We start from the raw sequence: 17,673 nt of genomic DNA, 5'->3' as shown, positions 1-17,673 counted from the left end.
CTCACGGCTTTGTTCTCGCAAGTGGAAGCGGTTAGCGAACCACCCACAAAACGTGTCTTACCCTTGAAAGCTGGAGCCCCACATATAGACCAATATCTTAGGCTCTCCCTTTCTGATGTGGGACTGGATACCCACCTCCTTGATAGCTGGCTCGTCACCAACCCGGCTGGGCAGGGACTCACCCCACCTCGGGAGACAGCGCCCTTGCTTTGATACCATTTGTAACACCCCGACACCTCCGGTAAGATATTGTCCGCTTTGGTTGGCACAATGTCCACCTCACGACTTTGTTCTCATAGGTGGAAGCGGTTAACACCCGTCCCTGCCCAGCCGGGTTGGTGATGAGCCAGCTGTCAAGGAGGTGGGTGTCCAGTCCCACATCGGAAAGGGAGAGCTTAAGATCTCGATTTATTTGTGGGACTTTGGCCTTTAAGGGTAAGACGCGTTTTGCGGGTGGTTCGCTAACCGCTTCCACTTGTGAGAACAAAGCCATAAAGGTGGACATTGTGCCAGCCAAAGCAGACAATATCTTACCGGAGGGGTCGGGGTGTTACAAATGGTATCAGAGCGAGGGCGCTCTGCTTCCCAAGGTGGGGTGAGTCCCTGCCCAGTCGGGTTGGTGACGAGCCAGCTGTCAAGGATGTGGGTGTCCAGTCCCACATTGGAAAGGGAGAGCCTAAGATCTTGGTATATATGTGGGGCTTCGGCCTTCAAGGGTAAGACGCGCTTTGAGGGTGGTTCGCTAACCGCTTCTACCTGCGAGAACAAAGCCGTGAAGGTGGACATTGTGCCAACCAAAGCGGACAATATCTTACCGGAGGGGTCGGGGTGTTACAACACCCAACTTCATCTTCTCTTTAAGTAATTTTTACATTTTAGTCCATTAACTTATAAAAGGTATTTTGTACAACACCCAATTTAGATTGTAGTTTGGGTCTACTTTTGGGTGGTCAGGATTAAAATCATTTAAAAGTTAAAGTCCAGATCAGGCCGGGTCAAGTTTTAGAGGTCTCAGACCCGACCCATATAATAATCAAGGTTCTAACTTAGACCCAAGCCCAGCCTACAGGGTCCGAATTCAGAACTGGACCCATTTTATGATCCATATTCACGTCTAGTTCTTTCCAATCCATATCCAATTCCCTCTTGTGGCGCATTAGTGATGGAACATGCCTAACTATAAGGCCATGGAGATAAAAAGGACCCACCTGATAAATGGCCCCGATCTTGCACAGCATGTGAGAGCAGGATTCAGATGGCTACTCTTATAAGTAACCATAACAATCCACTTCACCCACGAAAGGTTGTTTTTGTGCACGGAAGCATGAATGGTAGAAAGGATACGATTTTGGCGTGCCTTTGAATCCAAATCAAAGAAAAGAATGAAATTGGGGTGGGCCATTAGCTTCAAAAGGGGTATAAAATCATTGTCGGAAGACTTCTCTTTTACTACGTGCTGTTCAATGTCTTAATCCCACATTTGCAATCGCCATCAATGGCCTAATGGATGTTTTGCATCTGAAGCAATCACCAATTGTTATGATTTGACTGCAAAGCCAATTTACAAGCAAATGTATACATGTTGTAGTGAGATAAAAATGCTACCCTCTCTGTTTCTTCTTCAAGGACATACACATGGCTTGTTTGCAGAGGGCATCGCCGGCACTCAAACAGATCTTGATCAAATTACACAGGTACGTCTTTCTCCTCCGAAGCTTAATTAATCAATACACGAAGTTTGTGTTAAAGGCGTTTACATGAATACTAAGTATAGGAAATGCTAATCTCCCTATTTTCACGGGGAGGCTAGCAACATCCCCAACGCTTTTAAATGATACATAGGGCGACCAATTGTTGATATGGGCTGTTCAATCATTCACACAAGAGCAAGCCATGATGAAAAAATCACTCTAATGGGATGATCCTATGCATCCAATCAATAGTGTGGAAAATGGACAATCAAGATTGAATAGAAAAACAAATCAGGTCCAATTATCATTTTGAAACACTAGTTGGATTGATCCCACTTTCTATTTCTTACGATTCCGAAGTAGCACTTTGACTTGATGATTCTAACCATGCAATCTATGGGTCATGAAAGTGGATGGTTCTAACAAAATGCCCCATTCAAAGGGATTAGGATAATCCGATCGGCATGATTTTCCTGTACCATGGCTTGCTCCTGATGGTACTATGGAATGAACCGTCTGGATTAATCACTGGGTGTCTTTCAAAAGCTCTGAGGACATTGCTAATCTCCCCATGAAGGTGCCAACATAAGCACTGCCCACCAAATATAATTAGTGGTCTTTCAGAATTTTAAGGGCGTGTTTGTTTTTGTGCAATACCTTGGAAACTGAAAAAGGGTTTTGGAGAATCCTGTTTTCCTAGCGTTTGTAAGAAAAAAAGATGTGGAAGCTGTTATTGTTTTCCTGATAGTCAACAAAACAATTTCCAACAACTGAAAGGAAATAGAGTGACCATTTCCCTGTAGATATTTTCACACTTTCACATGAATCCAAAACCAAGCCGCAAACCAAATGCATAGGTTTCCTAAGGCCTGTTTGGTAGACACCTAAATATGAGTTCATCTCATTTTAGTTAATCATAATTATATATTAGAGATGATATTTCTTTTCCGTAAGACTAAAAATAATCATGATAACCAACAATCATGATCTCTAATACATAATTATCATTATTTTATATGAGATGAACTCATTTTTAAGCATCTACCAATTAGGCCCTCGTTGAATACATAGTTTTCCATTTCCTGTGGATTCCATGCCCGTTTCCCATATTTAGGAATTGCTTCAACAAAAACAAACTACTTTCATGAATAAAAAAATAATAATCACACATGATATTTGTACATTCAAAAAATTCTTAGCTCCTAGCCTATCTACTCATGAACATCGCATAGCATTAGGTAGATGTCCACAGAGAATTGCAACGATGACATCAGAAACATATCAGATATTGATTGATTGTTGCATGAAGTATTTAGTAAGCTAATACGATTTGCATGGGATGAAATTTGTTACACATGGATGACGATATTTCAAGAACAAATGGTGCATGAACAGACCAATTTCACAATCCAATGGGTAGTCAGAGTTCTAAAGACATGATCTAAATAGTGTCTTGAGTTTTCTATTTAGTGAGGGAAACTGGGCAATAAAAAAAGATTATCAAATCCAGATTGCCCCAGTAGTGGGACCCTCTGTAAATTGGTCATGTACTAGAAATCAAATTGACAATCTTGACATCATGACAAATGTTTTTTTTTTTTTTTTAAATTATTTAATTTTATTTTTATTACATTAAATTTGGACCGCTTAACACTTTTCGCTCTTACAGTCCAAAATTACTCGATACCACTGAATAATACTCCAGAAAATCCTAATCACATAAACTTGATTTTGGATTTATCGCTAGACCGTGATCACATACTTGATTTTGGATTTATCACTAAACCATGATCACATACACAGCATTTTGTTTGAAGCAATTGCATTTATATACAAGGAAAAATCAAAAACAAACAAACAGCATTCAGCATAGATCCACACGCTTTCATTTTTCTTCAATATCAAAAATCGATATGGTGGTAATGATGTTTTAAATGCCAAGAAGTACATGATTTGATACACTTATATGAAGGCTCTCTAATACTCATGTCCATTACTTGCGATAGTGATGAAAAACCAGCGGAGATTGATCACCATCTATATGAATTTGGGTCTGTCAAATATCATATTCAGGTACACTCTCAAGCCAACATCTGTTTAAAATGATGAGTATTTGGTCTTGATGACAGAAGAATCATTTATCTTTATTAGATGATTAGACCCACAACAGAAACACTTACATTACCTCTGACACTTCTAATAGTGTTGCACAGGCTTCAGTGTCAGATTCCCAAAACATCTACTTGTCGCTATCAACCCCACCAATATTGCCAGAGGTTCTTCCCAATGGCCTACCACAAAGTACCTTGCAAGCCGTAAAAAAAGTTCATCCTGATATTGTGGAAGTTGTTGAGCATCCTGAAGAAGGATTCCAACTTACTCTAAAGCTTAACTTTGCTAAACTTCCACACAGAAGAGGTAGGATATTGTACTAATTGATTTATGATTGGTTAATTCTTAGAGCATTCATATGGACACTAGCTGGAAAGTTTGTTTTTCTTGACAGGGTAAAAACTAAACAGAAGGGAAATTGCATGAAAGATGTGCTCATTATATGTCAGTTTTGTTTTTGCCAGACAGACTAAATTTTAAGGGTTTTTCACAGGGAATAGTTCTACAACTGATCAGGTACAGCCAGAAGTGTGGTAGGTTGCTGTCCGATTGTGTAGGACATCCGTACCATGAAAGTGGTACACCGCACCATAAGGATCACTTGGAAGAAAATTCAGGCCAGTCCGAATGTTGAGTTAGTCAGTTGTCCATTGATTCAAATGGTGCGACCCACCCAATATTCAGACTGGCCTGATTCTTTCTACAGATGATCTACATGCTGGGGTCTACTGGTTGCATGGTAAAAGGGATTGGTTGGACAACAAGTTAGCATCCTTCCAGATGGACCTGATCAGTTCTCCAGCTCTGGTATGTGGTGCTGAAATCTATATAGGCTCTTTCAGTATTTCTCTTGGCGTGGCACATCTTCAAACATGGGTTACGCTTCACATGAGCCACCCGCTTCACATGGGTGCGGCCCGCCTCACACGGATCACCCGCCCCGAGTGTGCCTCTGCATCCCACAGGCCACCCCACTCGGGCCCGGTGTGAAAATGCCACTGCATTTCCTTGTCTAGACTGCGAATCCTTGGGAGGATATATCACATGTGTGCTATGTACCCGTGCATTTGGCAGTTCCAAGTCGAATTGGAATACTTCCATTTCCTGAGGCTTATGCAATATGAACTCAGTTCTGATCTGGCCATTTTGATAATCAGAATGTACATGTTCTCATAATCCATTATATACAATATCTATCAAGCAAAGCACCATCCATGTGCTTTAAATTAATGTCTGATTTTACTTTCATTTTTCATTTTCATGTAAGATTTCTTTAAAGGGTTTTCATCACTTCATTCGCACTATTCTTCTAGCATGACAGAGACAAATTCATACATCCATGAACACATTTGGTGGCAGCTAACAACAGCCCATGTAAAGGAGAGAACGATATGTAACTAGATGTTCAACAGATTCGGCAATATGGGAAGAGCAATAAATCTACAATATGTCTAGATTTATGACATCTGGCTTCGATTGGAACGCCTGTATGATGCAAATGGGTTTTATCGAGGCTCTTAATAAGCATAGGCCACAAGAGTCCAACATACATGATGGATAGAATCCATAGATTGGATTTTGTAAGTCATTCATTCAAGATGAAAATAGAAACATATACTCGTGTAAAAAAAAATATTACCCCTGAGAAAATACACACAGCATGACTGAACAAACAAAGAATAGAAACAAAACACACAAACAGGAAAAATAAATAAAATCTGCAGAAGCTGATTGAGATAATAAACAAAACCAAGTGATTAAATAAGAGTAGAACTCCCCAAACCCGAAAGTACATTAAGATGTTCCATAGCTAGTCAATAATCTTTAAATGACAACATGCGGAAAATATAGATCTTTGAAGTAAAAAGTCTCACCCAATTCAGTCGGCATGTCTTTCTCGATTTGCCAAGAAAATATCTATTTATGTATACTGGCTTCCGATAGGGGCAGAGAGCATTGTTGGGTTGAATGCTTTATAATTAGACTATGATACAAACTGCAGAAAAGCCTATTAGATATCAATGATATTCCGACCTATGCATTAAAAAAATAATTTAAAAAAAAAATTGCATTATAACAGGAGCCTCTGTCGTGCTAAAGCAAGCATTTCCCCCGCTTTTCTTTTCTTTTCTTTTCTTTTCTTTCTTCTTCTCCCTTCCATTTTTTTCAGGTGTGTAGTTAGCTGGCAAAGTGAACAATTATAATCCACTGAAATGAACATCAGCTACTTTCAAAAATTTGTAAAGCATTATACATCATTGCTTGTGAAACCATCAAATGTTAATTCCATTCAAGAACTTTCATGTAAAATTCAAATATACTGGTCTAATCTTCATGGTTTTAGTTCTTTCTTTTTTTCTTTATTTGAAGCTTTTGGCTGATAGTTTCCATTTAAGCCAGAATTAGGTTTTCTTTTCATGGTATGTATCCGCTCCTCCTGCTGATTTTCAGATAAATGAGTAACTTCTTTTATGTCTTATCTCTGAAGATTGTATCAAGGTGATCTCAGACATTTCCTCACTGCAAGCAGTGATACTAAGCTCACAACTGAAAGAAACGCTATGGAGTCTTGGTTCCCGGGATATCTCACATGGCATGTACAAGCCCATCAAACTTGTCTACCATCCAAGGGAGCCGTTCTTTGTTATAAGAATGGTAAGTTTACATGCATGATTTAAGACTGTCAGAGTTTAAGAGGATAACTCTCTTTCTTCCCCTGAAAAGTAGGATATGCTCAATAATAACTGGCAGGAAAGACACAAATAAAAAAAGTTAAAGAATATAATAGAACCCCCAAGTTTCCTATCTAGAAATGGCCCCAATCCCAAATAACTGAATTTAATCAGGGAAAATTAAGCTGATGCCTCCAACTCCCTAGGTGAGCTGAGGGGGGAGACCTGGGTTGAGTCCTGCTGATGTAGTGGTTTTCAGTCTGGACTGAACTGGTGATGTAATCCATATCAAAAGAAAAGTAAAACTGAGCTGATGCTTGACCCTTGGGGGGGGGGGGGGGGCACCAAATGCCTGTGGTAAGACTCAATCCCAAGCCAAAGCCACATCAGGAGATCGATGCGCCCCAGCTGAGATTAGGTAAAACCAATATGACATTTTCCAGTGTCTTCATTGTATATTAACATGTGTCTGTGATTTTGTACATGCATTATCTCCTTACACAGTATACGTGTGTCAATATTAAGTACACCTGTTTACTGTGTTAATATGTACATGTACAAGGATTTGTTGCAATGTTGGGTTTTTCTTGGGTGCCTGCACTCGAGAGCATGCCTGTGTTCAATAGCAACTCATGGGCCAACTTCTATGTTTTATAAACATTACAAGCAACATGCATAACCAGCCACAAAAACTTGCCCTTAAAGGAACACAGGTTTTCCCATGGTACCTCATGTTTGACAGAAAGTGCATGGAATTTCCTTTCATCAAAAATTGATATCTTGGGGATTGCAGAACTCATAATTACAGGAATTTTTAGTTTTAATTTTCATGTACTTAATAAAACGTTTCTGCAAATGCAACTCTCTAGAGAATAGATAACATGGCAACGTCTTTATCTCGCAGCCAGAAAAGACCACAGCAATATTTCCCATGCGCTTTAGAGATGATTCGGATGTGATTCTTGCAACTGCCTTCTTTCAGGTTGGTTTCTGATATTGATATGGCTATCATATTTTCTCATGACTGGCGCCATTAATAAGATTATGTCCTGCTTTTCTTATCTTTCTTTAATAATAAATTAGACTTGTCCTACAGGAACTCATGGATGTGGGATCTTCGTCAGCTTGGGCCAAAGCACCTCCTTGCACCTGGTCACCCATTCCTCCTCCCGAGTTGAGAGGAGAGCCTTTTCAAGATTTGAGTACCAATGGAGGATTTGTATCTTTTGGTGCGTACTCAGCTTGCAATTCCTATTATCTCATTTAAGATGGAAGAATGAAGGCCAGAAAGTGAATTTTAGGATGGAAATGTAGTTGTTCATTATAAGAAGTTAAGCAGGGGGAAAAGACATCGTATTTGGAAGCATTAGGTGTTTTGGCCGTCTAATGAAAACACTAGATGCTCATATTGTCATTGTCGTCGTCATCTAAGCCTTCTCCTAGCTACTTGGGGTCGGCTATGCAAATCTTGTTCCACCACTCCACTCTATCAAGGACCATATCGTCAATTAAATCATAGGTCATTGTCTTTTCTAACCTCTACCCACATCCTTTTGTGCCTTCCCCTTGCCTTTTTATAACCTTCAATTTGGATCCACTCACTCCTATCCCGCACATTTCTTGGTCTCCGTTGCACATGGTCAAACCATCTAAGTCTACGTTCCCTCATCTTATACCTATTACCCGTTGGTGCTATACCTAAGTTCCCCCGAATACATTCATTTCTAATTCTATCCTTCCTCATCTTGCCACTCATCCATCTCAACATCCTTATTTCATCCAAGCTCATCCTATGATCATGAGGTTCGTTAGCTACTCAACATTCTAGCCCATAAAGCTTGGTTGGTCTTATAGCTATCCTATAAAATTTCCCCAAAAGTTAGATTGGTGTGAGATCACATAAAACTCTAAAGGCACATCTCCACTTTTTCCACCTAGCATGAATTCTATGAGTAACATCTTTCTCAATCTCTCCGCTCTAATAGATCATCAACCCAAGATATCGAAAATGGTCATTTTAGGGCACTTCTTGGTAAGCAACTTAACTAATTCCTCATTTTCACTCTTATTGTTACTAAAACTGCATTCCATATACTTTGTTTTAGTCCAACTAATTTTAAAACCTATAAATTCAAAAGCATCCCTCCATAGTTCTAGCTTCGTGTTTACCCCTTCCCTCATCCCATCAATCAAAACTATCATTTGCAAACAAAATACACCACGGGACCTCTTCTATGCTCTTATGGTCATGCATGGATAATTCTTTGCACACAAAAATACACAAGGAAGCAGCATGTTAAACATTCTTAAGGCAAAAGATGCCATTCAAAAGTACATACAAAAGGAAACTTCCTTCCGCACATGTTTGAAAGCAATTGGTCAAATCAAGAGAAGTTGTACATAGAGATCTAACTGTGGTCTGATGTATTTTCCTGTTGCATATTCACATATATTACCACCACAACTGAAAGATTGTTTGGAGTCATCCGACCAGTCTAATCTAATGCAATTTCACACTGCATGTATACAGATATATTTTCACGCCATGTTGAAGGTACAAGATTGGACAAGACAGTGTGGAGTCTATTGAACTTCTACGCCTATGTGAAGTATCATGTAAAGGTTCGGTTTCTTTTGGGAATTTGTTAACCTATAAATTACATAAGTCATGGATATATGGACTGACAAGATTGTGTGTGGACAGTGTACGAGAGGTTTCATACAAAGAAGGATGAGAAAGCGTTTGGAAATTTTGGCTGAGGCGATTAACTTGCACTACAAGGTCCCTTAGTTCTAATGACCAGTTCACCTCATTTTAATTATCTTAAAAGAGTGAAAGTTTCATTAGGGAGAAGAAAACCTATGGTATAAGTTGACATGCTTGAAGTAGGTACTGTACGCATGGTTGGCACTTGGCGTATTGTCAGGAAGTGCTAGATATGTTATGCTTCACATCCAGGTCCATCTAAAATGTCATGACACTAGATGGAGACAAAAGACACTGATATTGAAATGAAATTTTCATTTCAAAAACGTGGGTATTGATATGGTCTAATAGCAGATTTAAAACATGAATGTGAGAGTTGATAGTATAGTTTCCAATAGCCATGTATGTAAGATGCGGTGGCATGCATTCCTTTCCCAATCTATATAATATTGTATTAAAACTTAGCATCATAGAAGCATCAGGGAATCAGAGTATTACCAAGGTAATTAAGAATAGATGAATGACAGGGTCCTTACTCATGCCTCAGTGGTAGACTCGCAAGAGTTTCAACACAAGGTTATGGGTTCGAGTACCCATGGTGGTCAAATCCCACTGTGGTGTGACTGCGTGGGTGTGTGTGGGGTGTGAGTGCGTGTGAAAAAAAAAAAAGGGTACAAATGACTGACCATAACGACTAGAACGAGGACCGTGGGGCACCACAATCCTTGTTACCATCGTGAAAGAAGACGAACTACTAACATTCTCACTTGCAATTTGCAGGCGGTAAATGAAGCAGGGATAAGAGGAGATCAGAATGCTATGAAGGTTGAAGGTAGGAAATTATCAACTAAATACAAGGAGTTTATCAACATACAATGACCATGTTTTGAATGATTCAAAACCCAAAAAAGATATGTGCTACCATTAGTTTGATTTTTGGACCAGTAAGACATGAACTTATCTGGAATGCCGCCCTTCATTCAATCTAATAAGACTGAATATATGCTGGCCACATTCAGTGGCATAGTGATTTTTAAACTATGAAATGGTAGTAGGGCCCTAAAATGGGTAAATTGGTATTCTTATCTTCTTTTTGGCTGGGATTGATCACATGATGACTGAAGCATAAATAGACGAATAGCAACTTAATAATGTGAATAAGATCTGCTGAAGTATTCTTACATTTTTTATGCAGGTCATTGTTGCATGAAGAAAATAATAAGCTTCTCAAAGTCTAAGATCCTTAGAAGACACTGCGGCACCTTCACCAAGAAGATCATGAGAATTCATTCACCAATTAAGATTCAGGGATTTGACCGATTCCGTCGAAAATGGTTGAAGATTCCTAAATTCACTTCCTTGAGAAAATATACCAAACTAGACTGATTGTGATGTAGATTTATCAAGAATCCATACCTTTGATTGTTGCAATAATCCCAAGGTGTATGCAATGTTGGTCTAATTTTTTCAATTCCCATCATAAAACAGAGGCTCCTACTGTTTGTTTGTATCTAACAGTGCTGAAGTACTTAAAATGATCAAAGTAAGGAACATGACAACAACTTTGTTTAAAGCTATGATTTCTTCAAGTTTGGATTCCGACCAAGGGAAGTACTTTGCTATTATCCCCACTTCAAGCTGATGTTGGTACTTGCCACCATTGTTCGAGTTGTCGGTATCGCTACAAGTTTCGCTGGCCAGAGATAAAGATATAATATCGTTATCGCCGATAATATCGCCGATAACCGGAAATGCAGGAAAAAATGGGGAAACATGGAGAAAATGATGAAATTTTTCTGTGAAACTTCAGGACATACATGAATACACATATTTACAGATTCAGGAATAAAAAAATTGCAAAAAAAATACATTACATAATAAATTTTCATTTAATGGGACAAAAAAAGCATGTGATGCCATAAAAAATCACTTTAATAACAACTAAAATGAGTTTATATATTACAAATGAAGCTGGCATACAGAAATTAAGACATGTAAAAGTGAATGAATTCAAAGATGCCAAATCAAGGATGGATTGGATTATCCAATTAGTGTGGTTTTTTGCATGATAGAGATGTATGTCACAAATCCACTCCTACCATCTGTTTTGAAAGGCCACAATAGGATAATGTTCTAAAAGTTAGGCAGATCCAAAAATCTGGTGGTGGGCCATACCACTGTTTTTAATGGTGGGCATTTAATCACCACTGTTTCCCTTAGTGTGGTCCACCTGAGATGCAAATCTGTCTCATTTTGGACTCATGCCTTAAAATTATCTATCAAAATAAATGGACGACATTGATAAAATATTTATCATTATGATGGCCCCACAGAGCATCGACCCATCAATCCAAAGATACAAACAAGTGACACATGCGCACCATATAAATCAGTATGCTTATCGTACTGAGTCAACTATGTGGGGCCCATTGTGATTTATGTATTTTATCCACCCCATCCATCCATTTTACAAGATAATTTTAAGGCTTGATCCCAAAGATGAAGCATATCCAATGCTCGAATGGACTACACCACAGGAAACAATGTGAATTGAACATGCCTACCGTTGAAAAATCATTAGGGGCCACAAAAGTTTTGGATCCATGTCATTTTTGTATTTTAACTTCATCTATCTCTGTGTGATCTTATGAACAACTTGGATGACAAATAAATACCACTGTGGGCCATAGCTCTTAGGAAGGTTTCAACTTGGATGACAAATAAACCTCCTTGGTCCAGCATGATGTTTATATACATTCAAACAGTTCATGGTCCCCTTCCTGTTGGGATGAATTGAAAATAATAATAAAAAAAAAATAAAAATAAATAAATAATAGCCCCCTCCCACCCACTTAGTAGTGCAAGGGAGTAAAGTGGATTATGTGCAACCTTAGCCTCCAGTAAGACAGTACAACACTTATGGTGGGGCCTACCTTGATATATTTATTGTATATCCATCTTGTTAATCTATTTTTAAAAATCAATTTAGAGTATAATCTAAAAAATGAAGCAGATTCAAATCTTTGGTGGACCTTCACATGAGAAACAGTGGTGATAGGCCATTAAAACCGTCTCATGGATTACAGAAGTTTCGGACCAACCTAATATTTATTCTTTTTTATAGAAAGGTTTACGAGACCTTAGGTTGGATGACAAATAAACATTACAAAAACATAAAAACATTAATGTAGGCTCAAAGAAGTTTTTAATGGTGGAGGTTCAACCAACACTCTTTCTTAAAATATGGCCCAGCTTAGATATCAATCTATTTCATTTTTTGGGCCAGTGTCTTATAATAATCTGAAAAAACCTATGGACGGCGTGCATAAAAAATAAATATATCAATGTGGGGCCCGTCGTGAGAGACGCACCACTGTTTGTAAAGCCCCGTAATTGCACCGAGTTCATTCTCTAAAAGGGAGCTTTCGTCTTGGCTGGTGTACCAAGTATCTGGGTGTACTGATGTCAGCAAGTTCTATGAGTCCCATCATGAGGTATGTGTTATATCCAAACCGTCCATTCATTTTATGAGCTCGCATTAAGGCTTGAGCTGAAAAATAAGATAGATATAAAGATCAAGTGGATCACACCGCAAAAAGCAGTGGGGGATTGAATGTATACCATTGAAACCTTTTTTGGGGTCACATAAGTTTTGGATCAATATTATGTATTTTTCCTCTTAATCTAGGTATTTTTGACCTTATGAACAGATTTAATTGAAAATAAACTTTATGGTGGGCCCTACGAATGTTTTAACGGTAAAAATCATTAACCACTGCTATTTCTGGTGTGGTCCATTTGAGATTAGGTTATGATTTATTTTTTGATTCATGCTCTAAAATGAATTTGAAAAATGAATGAACGGTATGGATGTAATAAATACATCAATTTGGGGCCCATTTAATTTTGATAACCTTTGAACCGTTCGTACAACTCGGAGCTCGAGGAGCTTCAGCGCTCGTCATCGCATGACACGTACCCACGTGGATGCGGATTAGATACTGACAGGTTGAATCGCGAGTCCGCCACGGAAGTGACGTCACCAAGTTATGTGGGCCCCACTATGATGTATGTGTTGTATCCACACCGTCCATCCATTTTGAGATATCATTTTAGGGCAGGAGCCAATGAATGAGGGAGATAAAAATCTGTACCGGACCCCGCCACAGAAAGCAGTGGGGAGAGTGATTCCCACCGTTGAAATTATCCTACGGCCCACCATAATGTTTATTTGAAATCCAACCCATTCAAAAGTTAAAAAATACATGAAATAAGGGAAAACATAAATATAAGCTTGATCTAAACCTTTTGTGGCCTTCAGAAGTTTTTAATGGTGGACGTCACTGTTCCCACAGTTTTCTATGCTGGGGCCCATTGGATCATTGGATTTAACTCATTCTTTGGATATTGCCCTAAAATGATCTCTCCAAATGGATGGAAGGCGTAGATACAAAACATACATCATGATGGGGCCCACGGAACTTAGTGACGTCACTTCAGTAGCTAGTCTAGCTACTCAACCTGTCAGTAGCTAATCCGTGCCCCTTTCGTCTCATCTTCACCGAAAAAGCTTCCATCGTTTTTTCTGCCTAAAAAAAAATTCCGATTATCTTTCTCGAAATTTCTCTCGTTTTTCAAATCCCAACCCAAATCCCCTTCAACCTCGTCGAAATTGGGTTTCTTTCGAACCTATTCTTTTCAAAGAAAAAAAAGAAGAGATTTCTTACCTCTGAAAATCCGGCGCTATCAACCGTGGTTGGCCCACCAAATCCATCCAAAAGCCACTCCTGCGGGCAGATTTTGAGAAAAAATGGTAAGAGATTTTTTTTTTCTATATCTGTTTTGTTTTTTTTTTTAAATAATAGGGAGAGTTGTTGCTGATAATTATTTTTTTCCCGATAAAATTGAAAATATCGCCGATATTTCGTCGACATTAGGAAGAGAAACGAATTTTTGGTGTTTCGGTGTCGCCGGTCCAGTGACACCGATAATATCGGTGATATTATCGATTTTTCGTCGACAATGGAAACACTGCTTGCCACAGGAGATCCTTCTTACATTCTGATGCTCATTTACTTTTAATGTAATTATCCAAAGCACTTTGTAGTTGAGTTGCATATGAATGACCATAAAACATGAAGTTCAAGTGTTTAACTCACAGTGATTGGAGGTAGAAAAGCCCATTCACCTATTGATTGGATCCTTACCTATTCAAGTTGATCGGGGTGGTTTTTATCTTCCCATTTCCTGTGATTTCTCAGCTCTCTTTTCTCGATTAGACCAGCAAAGTTGAGTGGAGCAAATGACCTGCTAAGTTGACCCGTATCAGTAACAATGGTAAACCAGCTTTGTTAGCAACGTTGGTTTCACCAAGAAACAATAACTGGACAGAAGTCATTGTTACCAGTACCAAAGGATCCAGAAAGTCATTATGCTTAGTTCTGTTGTAGCAAGGTCATTCCTGCAAGTGACTACTACTATGAAAATTGCTTAGATTTGAGGCCAAGGTGCAAGCATGTGGAGCTTGAATTTTGTGTCTTGGCCTCAGCCATCTCTTCTAACCACATTTATGGATGGTATCATCCACCATCCAGCAATAGATGTGATAGGCCCAAGCCCTGCCAAGAAAAAACAGTGTCTACCCGGAAATTTTTCAAGAGATGTTATCATTGATTTGGAGTTTGTGGAAACAAGTTCAGTCACTCCCCGTATTTCAGTTAACACATGAACAAAACCAAGAACAGCGACTTTTCAAGCACTGTAGTAGCATTGAAAAAGACCTTATATAGAAACTTTCATTTTAGATGGATTCAAACATTCCATAAGAATTACCAAGATCATTGAGTATAAATGCAAGAGCAACAGTTCTGCTTTGCTCAGACCTGTGATATTCTGTGTAATTTGGTCATCATATTCATTAGTTCCAATAAAAGAAAAATTCAAAATTCAGATGACTGCATCATCATTAAATCCACAAGCAAAACAGAATTTTTGGAATCAACACTAAATATATGAAAATTACACAGTAACTGTTGAGAATGCAAAAGATCAATCTGATCATTTGACTCAAAACACAGTTTGTAATACAAAACAAAATTCTCACTCTATTTCAAAATCTGGAAGCGAGCGCATAAGCATACTCTCTGATTCAATCTCCGCTGTCAACAGATTGCCAGCACCACTGGCCCTCAAATTCCTCTTGTAAGACAACACCCCAAACAACAAGAAATTCAAGATAAAGATCATGATTGCGTGCACAATGAACAAAAGATCAATTAAAGCCACACCCCTCAACCGATCCTCCTCGAGAACACAATCCAAGTCGCTTTTCCCATCGACTGGCAACAGTGGCATCTTATGACACCCTTTGGGTGCAATTGCATCTGAGAACAAATACAACCCTGCTTGCAAAACCCATGTACCTTTAAAAACGAGGCTCATAGACAGCACCACATCGGCGAAGAACGCTGTCGGTTTGATAGAAAGGACAATGCAAGAAGCCGCGGACACGAGCGTCAAGGCACCCAACAGCTCATACGTGCGGCCCGCCAGGCCAGTGTATCCCTGATCCGTTATAGAATATTCGATGAGGAACGAGATTCCGGCAAAGAGAAACAACAGATTCTCCTGAACGGCAAAGAAGTCGAAATTCACGTGAAGAACTACGGAAATGATGACGACCCAGAGGAGAAAAAGCACGGAGGATTGCAGGAAGAAGGTAAAACGGTAGGTGGGGTGGCCAGAGAAGGTGATAAACCAGAAGAATTCGGAGAAGGCAGCTATGGGGAGGGCGATGAGAAGGACATAGAGATCGATGTTTTTCCATGCGGGTTGGGATAGATGCCATGGCTGTGATCTGAAGAGATGTGGGGATTTGAGATAGAGAGAGAATGAGGAGAGGAGGCGGCGGATTCCTATTGGGAAGAGGAAAAGAAATGCAGAGAAATGGGTTGCTAGAGATCCCATGGCTTTTGGGTTTCTTTCCTTCTCCTCTCTTCTTCGTTATTTATTTATTTATTTTGATTTTGGGTTCGTTTGGTGGAAGAGGAAATCGAGAGAAATTGGAATTTTGGGAGATTGAGAATAGTGTTTGGAATGAATTGGGAGATTGAGATTTACCTTCTTGTAGGATGGTGGAGAGAGGGTGATGGAATGGTTTGAAAACATTGGATTGGGGGTTGGAAATGGCCTACTGGTGGGTTGACTGTTTCTTAAAGAGCAGGTGAGAACAGTGATGTGGGCCCCTGATGATGGACGGTCACAGATAGAGGTTATGTGGTGCCCGGTTGGGTGTGGCAAGCTTTCAAGACTCTACATAAAATCCTTAGCTTGAGGATGTTCTCAGCATTGGTCAAGTGGGCCACATGGTCCAGTGATCAAGAGTCCAAACCATTGGTCTGTTGGGTGCCTTTGTAGATGGACCGTTGAAAGTTTTCAAGCACGCAGATAGGTCGAGATGAGAAATGCAGCAACAGTCTACGAACGCCTGAGACGTGGTTTAAGATTGGTGGCTGGGATATGTGACCGTCCCCGCTCCGACTTCATTTCTAACTATTTGGTGGACCCCACAGTAAGGGCCACACCAAGAGTGAAGGCGGGGGGCACCTAATCCACTCCCTCTAAAATACTTCAATTGAATTTATTTATTTATTTTTAAATTATTTCTTCTATCCTCAACGGTTCCATCATGTAAATGATTTTCATTAGAAAAACGTACCTTTCCATTCAAGAATACTTAAATTACACACATACATTGAGTTGAAACTATCCAAAAGCATACTTAAACCATCAGTTCCTTTCATCCAACTAACTTGTTAGATGATTCGGGCGGGCCATGCGTTGCAAGGTCAGACAGTCGGGACGCGGATTAGATACTGACAAGGTCAATAACCAAATCGTTACCGAAGTGACGTTACCAAGCTGTGTGGACCCCACTATGATGCATATGTTCTATCCATACGGTTCACCCATTTGGAGGGATCATTTTACGGCATGAGAAAAATAATGAGATAGATCTAAAGTTCAAGTGGACCCCACCATAGAAAAAAGTGGAAACAGTGACATCCACCTTTCAAAACTTCTTAGGGGCCACAGAAGTTTCCAATCAAGCTGATATATATATATATATATATATATATATATATATATATATATAGGAACGCTCAGCTACGCATCGGTTCGCACGTTATTATGTGCGAACCTTTCTATCAACCATTGGATAAGGTAGACAGTTTGGATGAAGGCGCTCTTAGCGCAAGCTTAAAAAAGTGAGTTTCCTTCTCTCGCACGTCTCTTCACATCCTCTCCGAAGGATGCGGCGAAAGCCTTTCCACATAAAATTCTTTCGCTGGGATGCTAGGTGGGTCCCACCAAGATGTTAATGATAAATCCATGCCGTCCATACATTTTTAGAAATAATTTTATGGTATGAACTCAAAAGTGAGGTAGATCAAATTCTCAAGTAAGCCACACAATGTTGATTGAACTCTCA

At 39.4% G+C, this 17,673-nt stretch overlaps 2 protein-coding genes across 3 annotated transcripts; one reads left to right on the top strand and one right to left on the bottom strand.

The window, feature by feature from the left end:
- The first annotated feature begins 1,332 nt into the window (after window positions 1–1,332).
- Window positions 1,333–10,822, top strand: LOC131240523 (actin-related protein 2/3 complex subunit 2B). Of its 2 annotated transcripts, none has more exons than XM_058238801.1 (9): window positions 1,333–1,694; window positions 3,698–3,764; window positions 3,905–4,109; window positions 6,292–6,458; window positions 7,380–7,457; window positions 7,572–7,704; window positions 9,006–9,097; window positions 9,180–10,014; window positions 10,378–10,822. In XM_058238801.1, exons 1-8 carry the CDS (start codon window positions 1,636–1,638, stop codon window positions 9,264–9,266), a joined length of 888 nt encoding a protein of 295 aa, XP_058094784.1. In that variant the 5' UTR covers window positions 1,333–1,635; the 3' UTR covers window positions 9,267–10,014; window positions 10,378–10,822. The 2 variants fall into 2 exon arrangements, with proteins under 2 accessions (XP_058094784.1, XP_058094785.1); XM_058238802.1 differs by having other exon boundaries at window positions 1,545–1,694; window positions 3,895–4,109.
- A 4,009-nt stretch (window positions 10,823–14,831) lies between these two features.
- LOC131240525 (uncharacterized) lies at window positions 14,832–16,379 on the bottom strand. Its single transcript, XM_058238803.1, has 2 exons — window positions 15,286–16,379; window positions 14,832–15,074 (listed from the first exon to the last, which is right to left on the bottom strand). The coding sequence occupies exons 1-2, from the start codon at window positions 16,146–16,148 to the stop codon at window positions 15,059–15,061; spliced, it is 879 nt and encodes a 292-aa protein (XP_058094786.1). The 5' UTR covers window positions 16,149–16,379; the 3' UTR covers window positions 14,832–15,058.
- Between the last annotated feature and the right edge of the window lie 1,294 nt (window positions 16,380–17,673).

The sequence above is a fragment of the Magnolia sinica genome, chromosome 3 (genome assembly GCF_029962835.1).
Source record: "Magnolia sinica isolate HGM2019 chromosome 3, MsV1, whole genome shotgun sequence".
Lineage (NCBI taxonomy): Eukaryota > Viridiplantae > Streptophyta > Magnoliopsida > Magnoliales > Magnoliaceae > Magnolia > Magnolia sinica.
The sequence above is the reverse complement of the archived record's forward strand: the minus strand, read 5'-3'. Positions and strand labels throughout refer to the sequence as shown.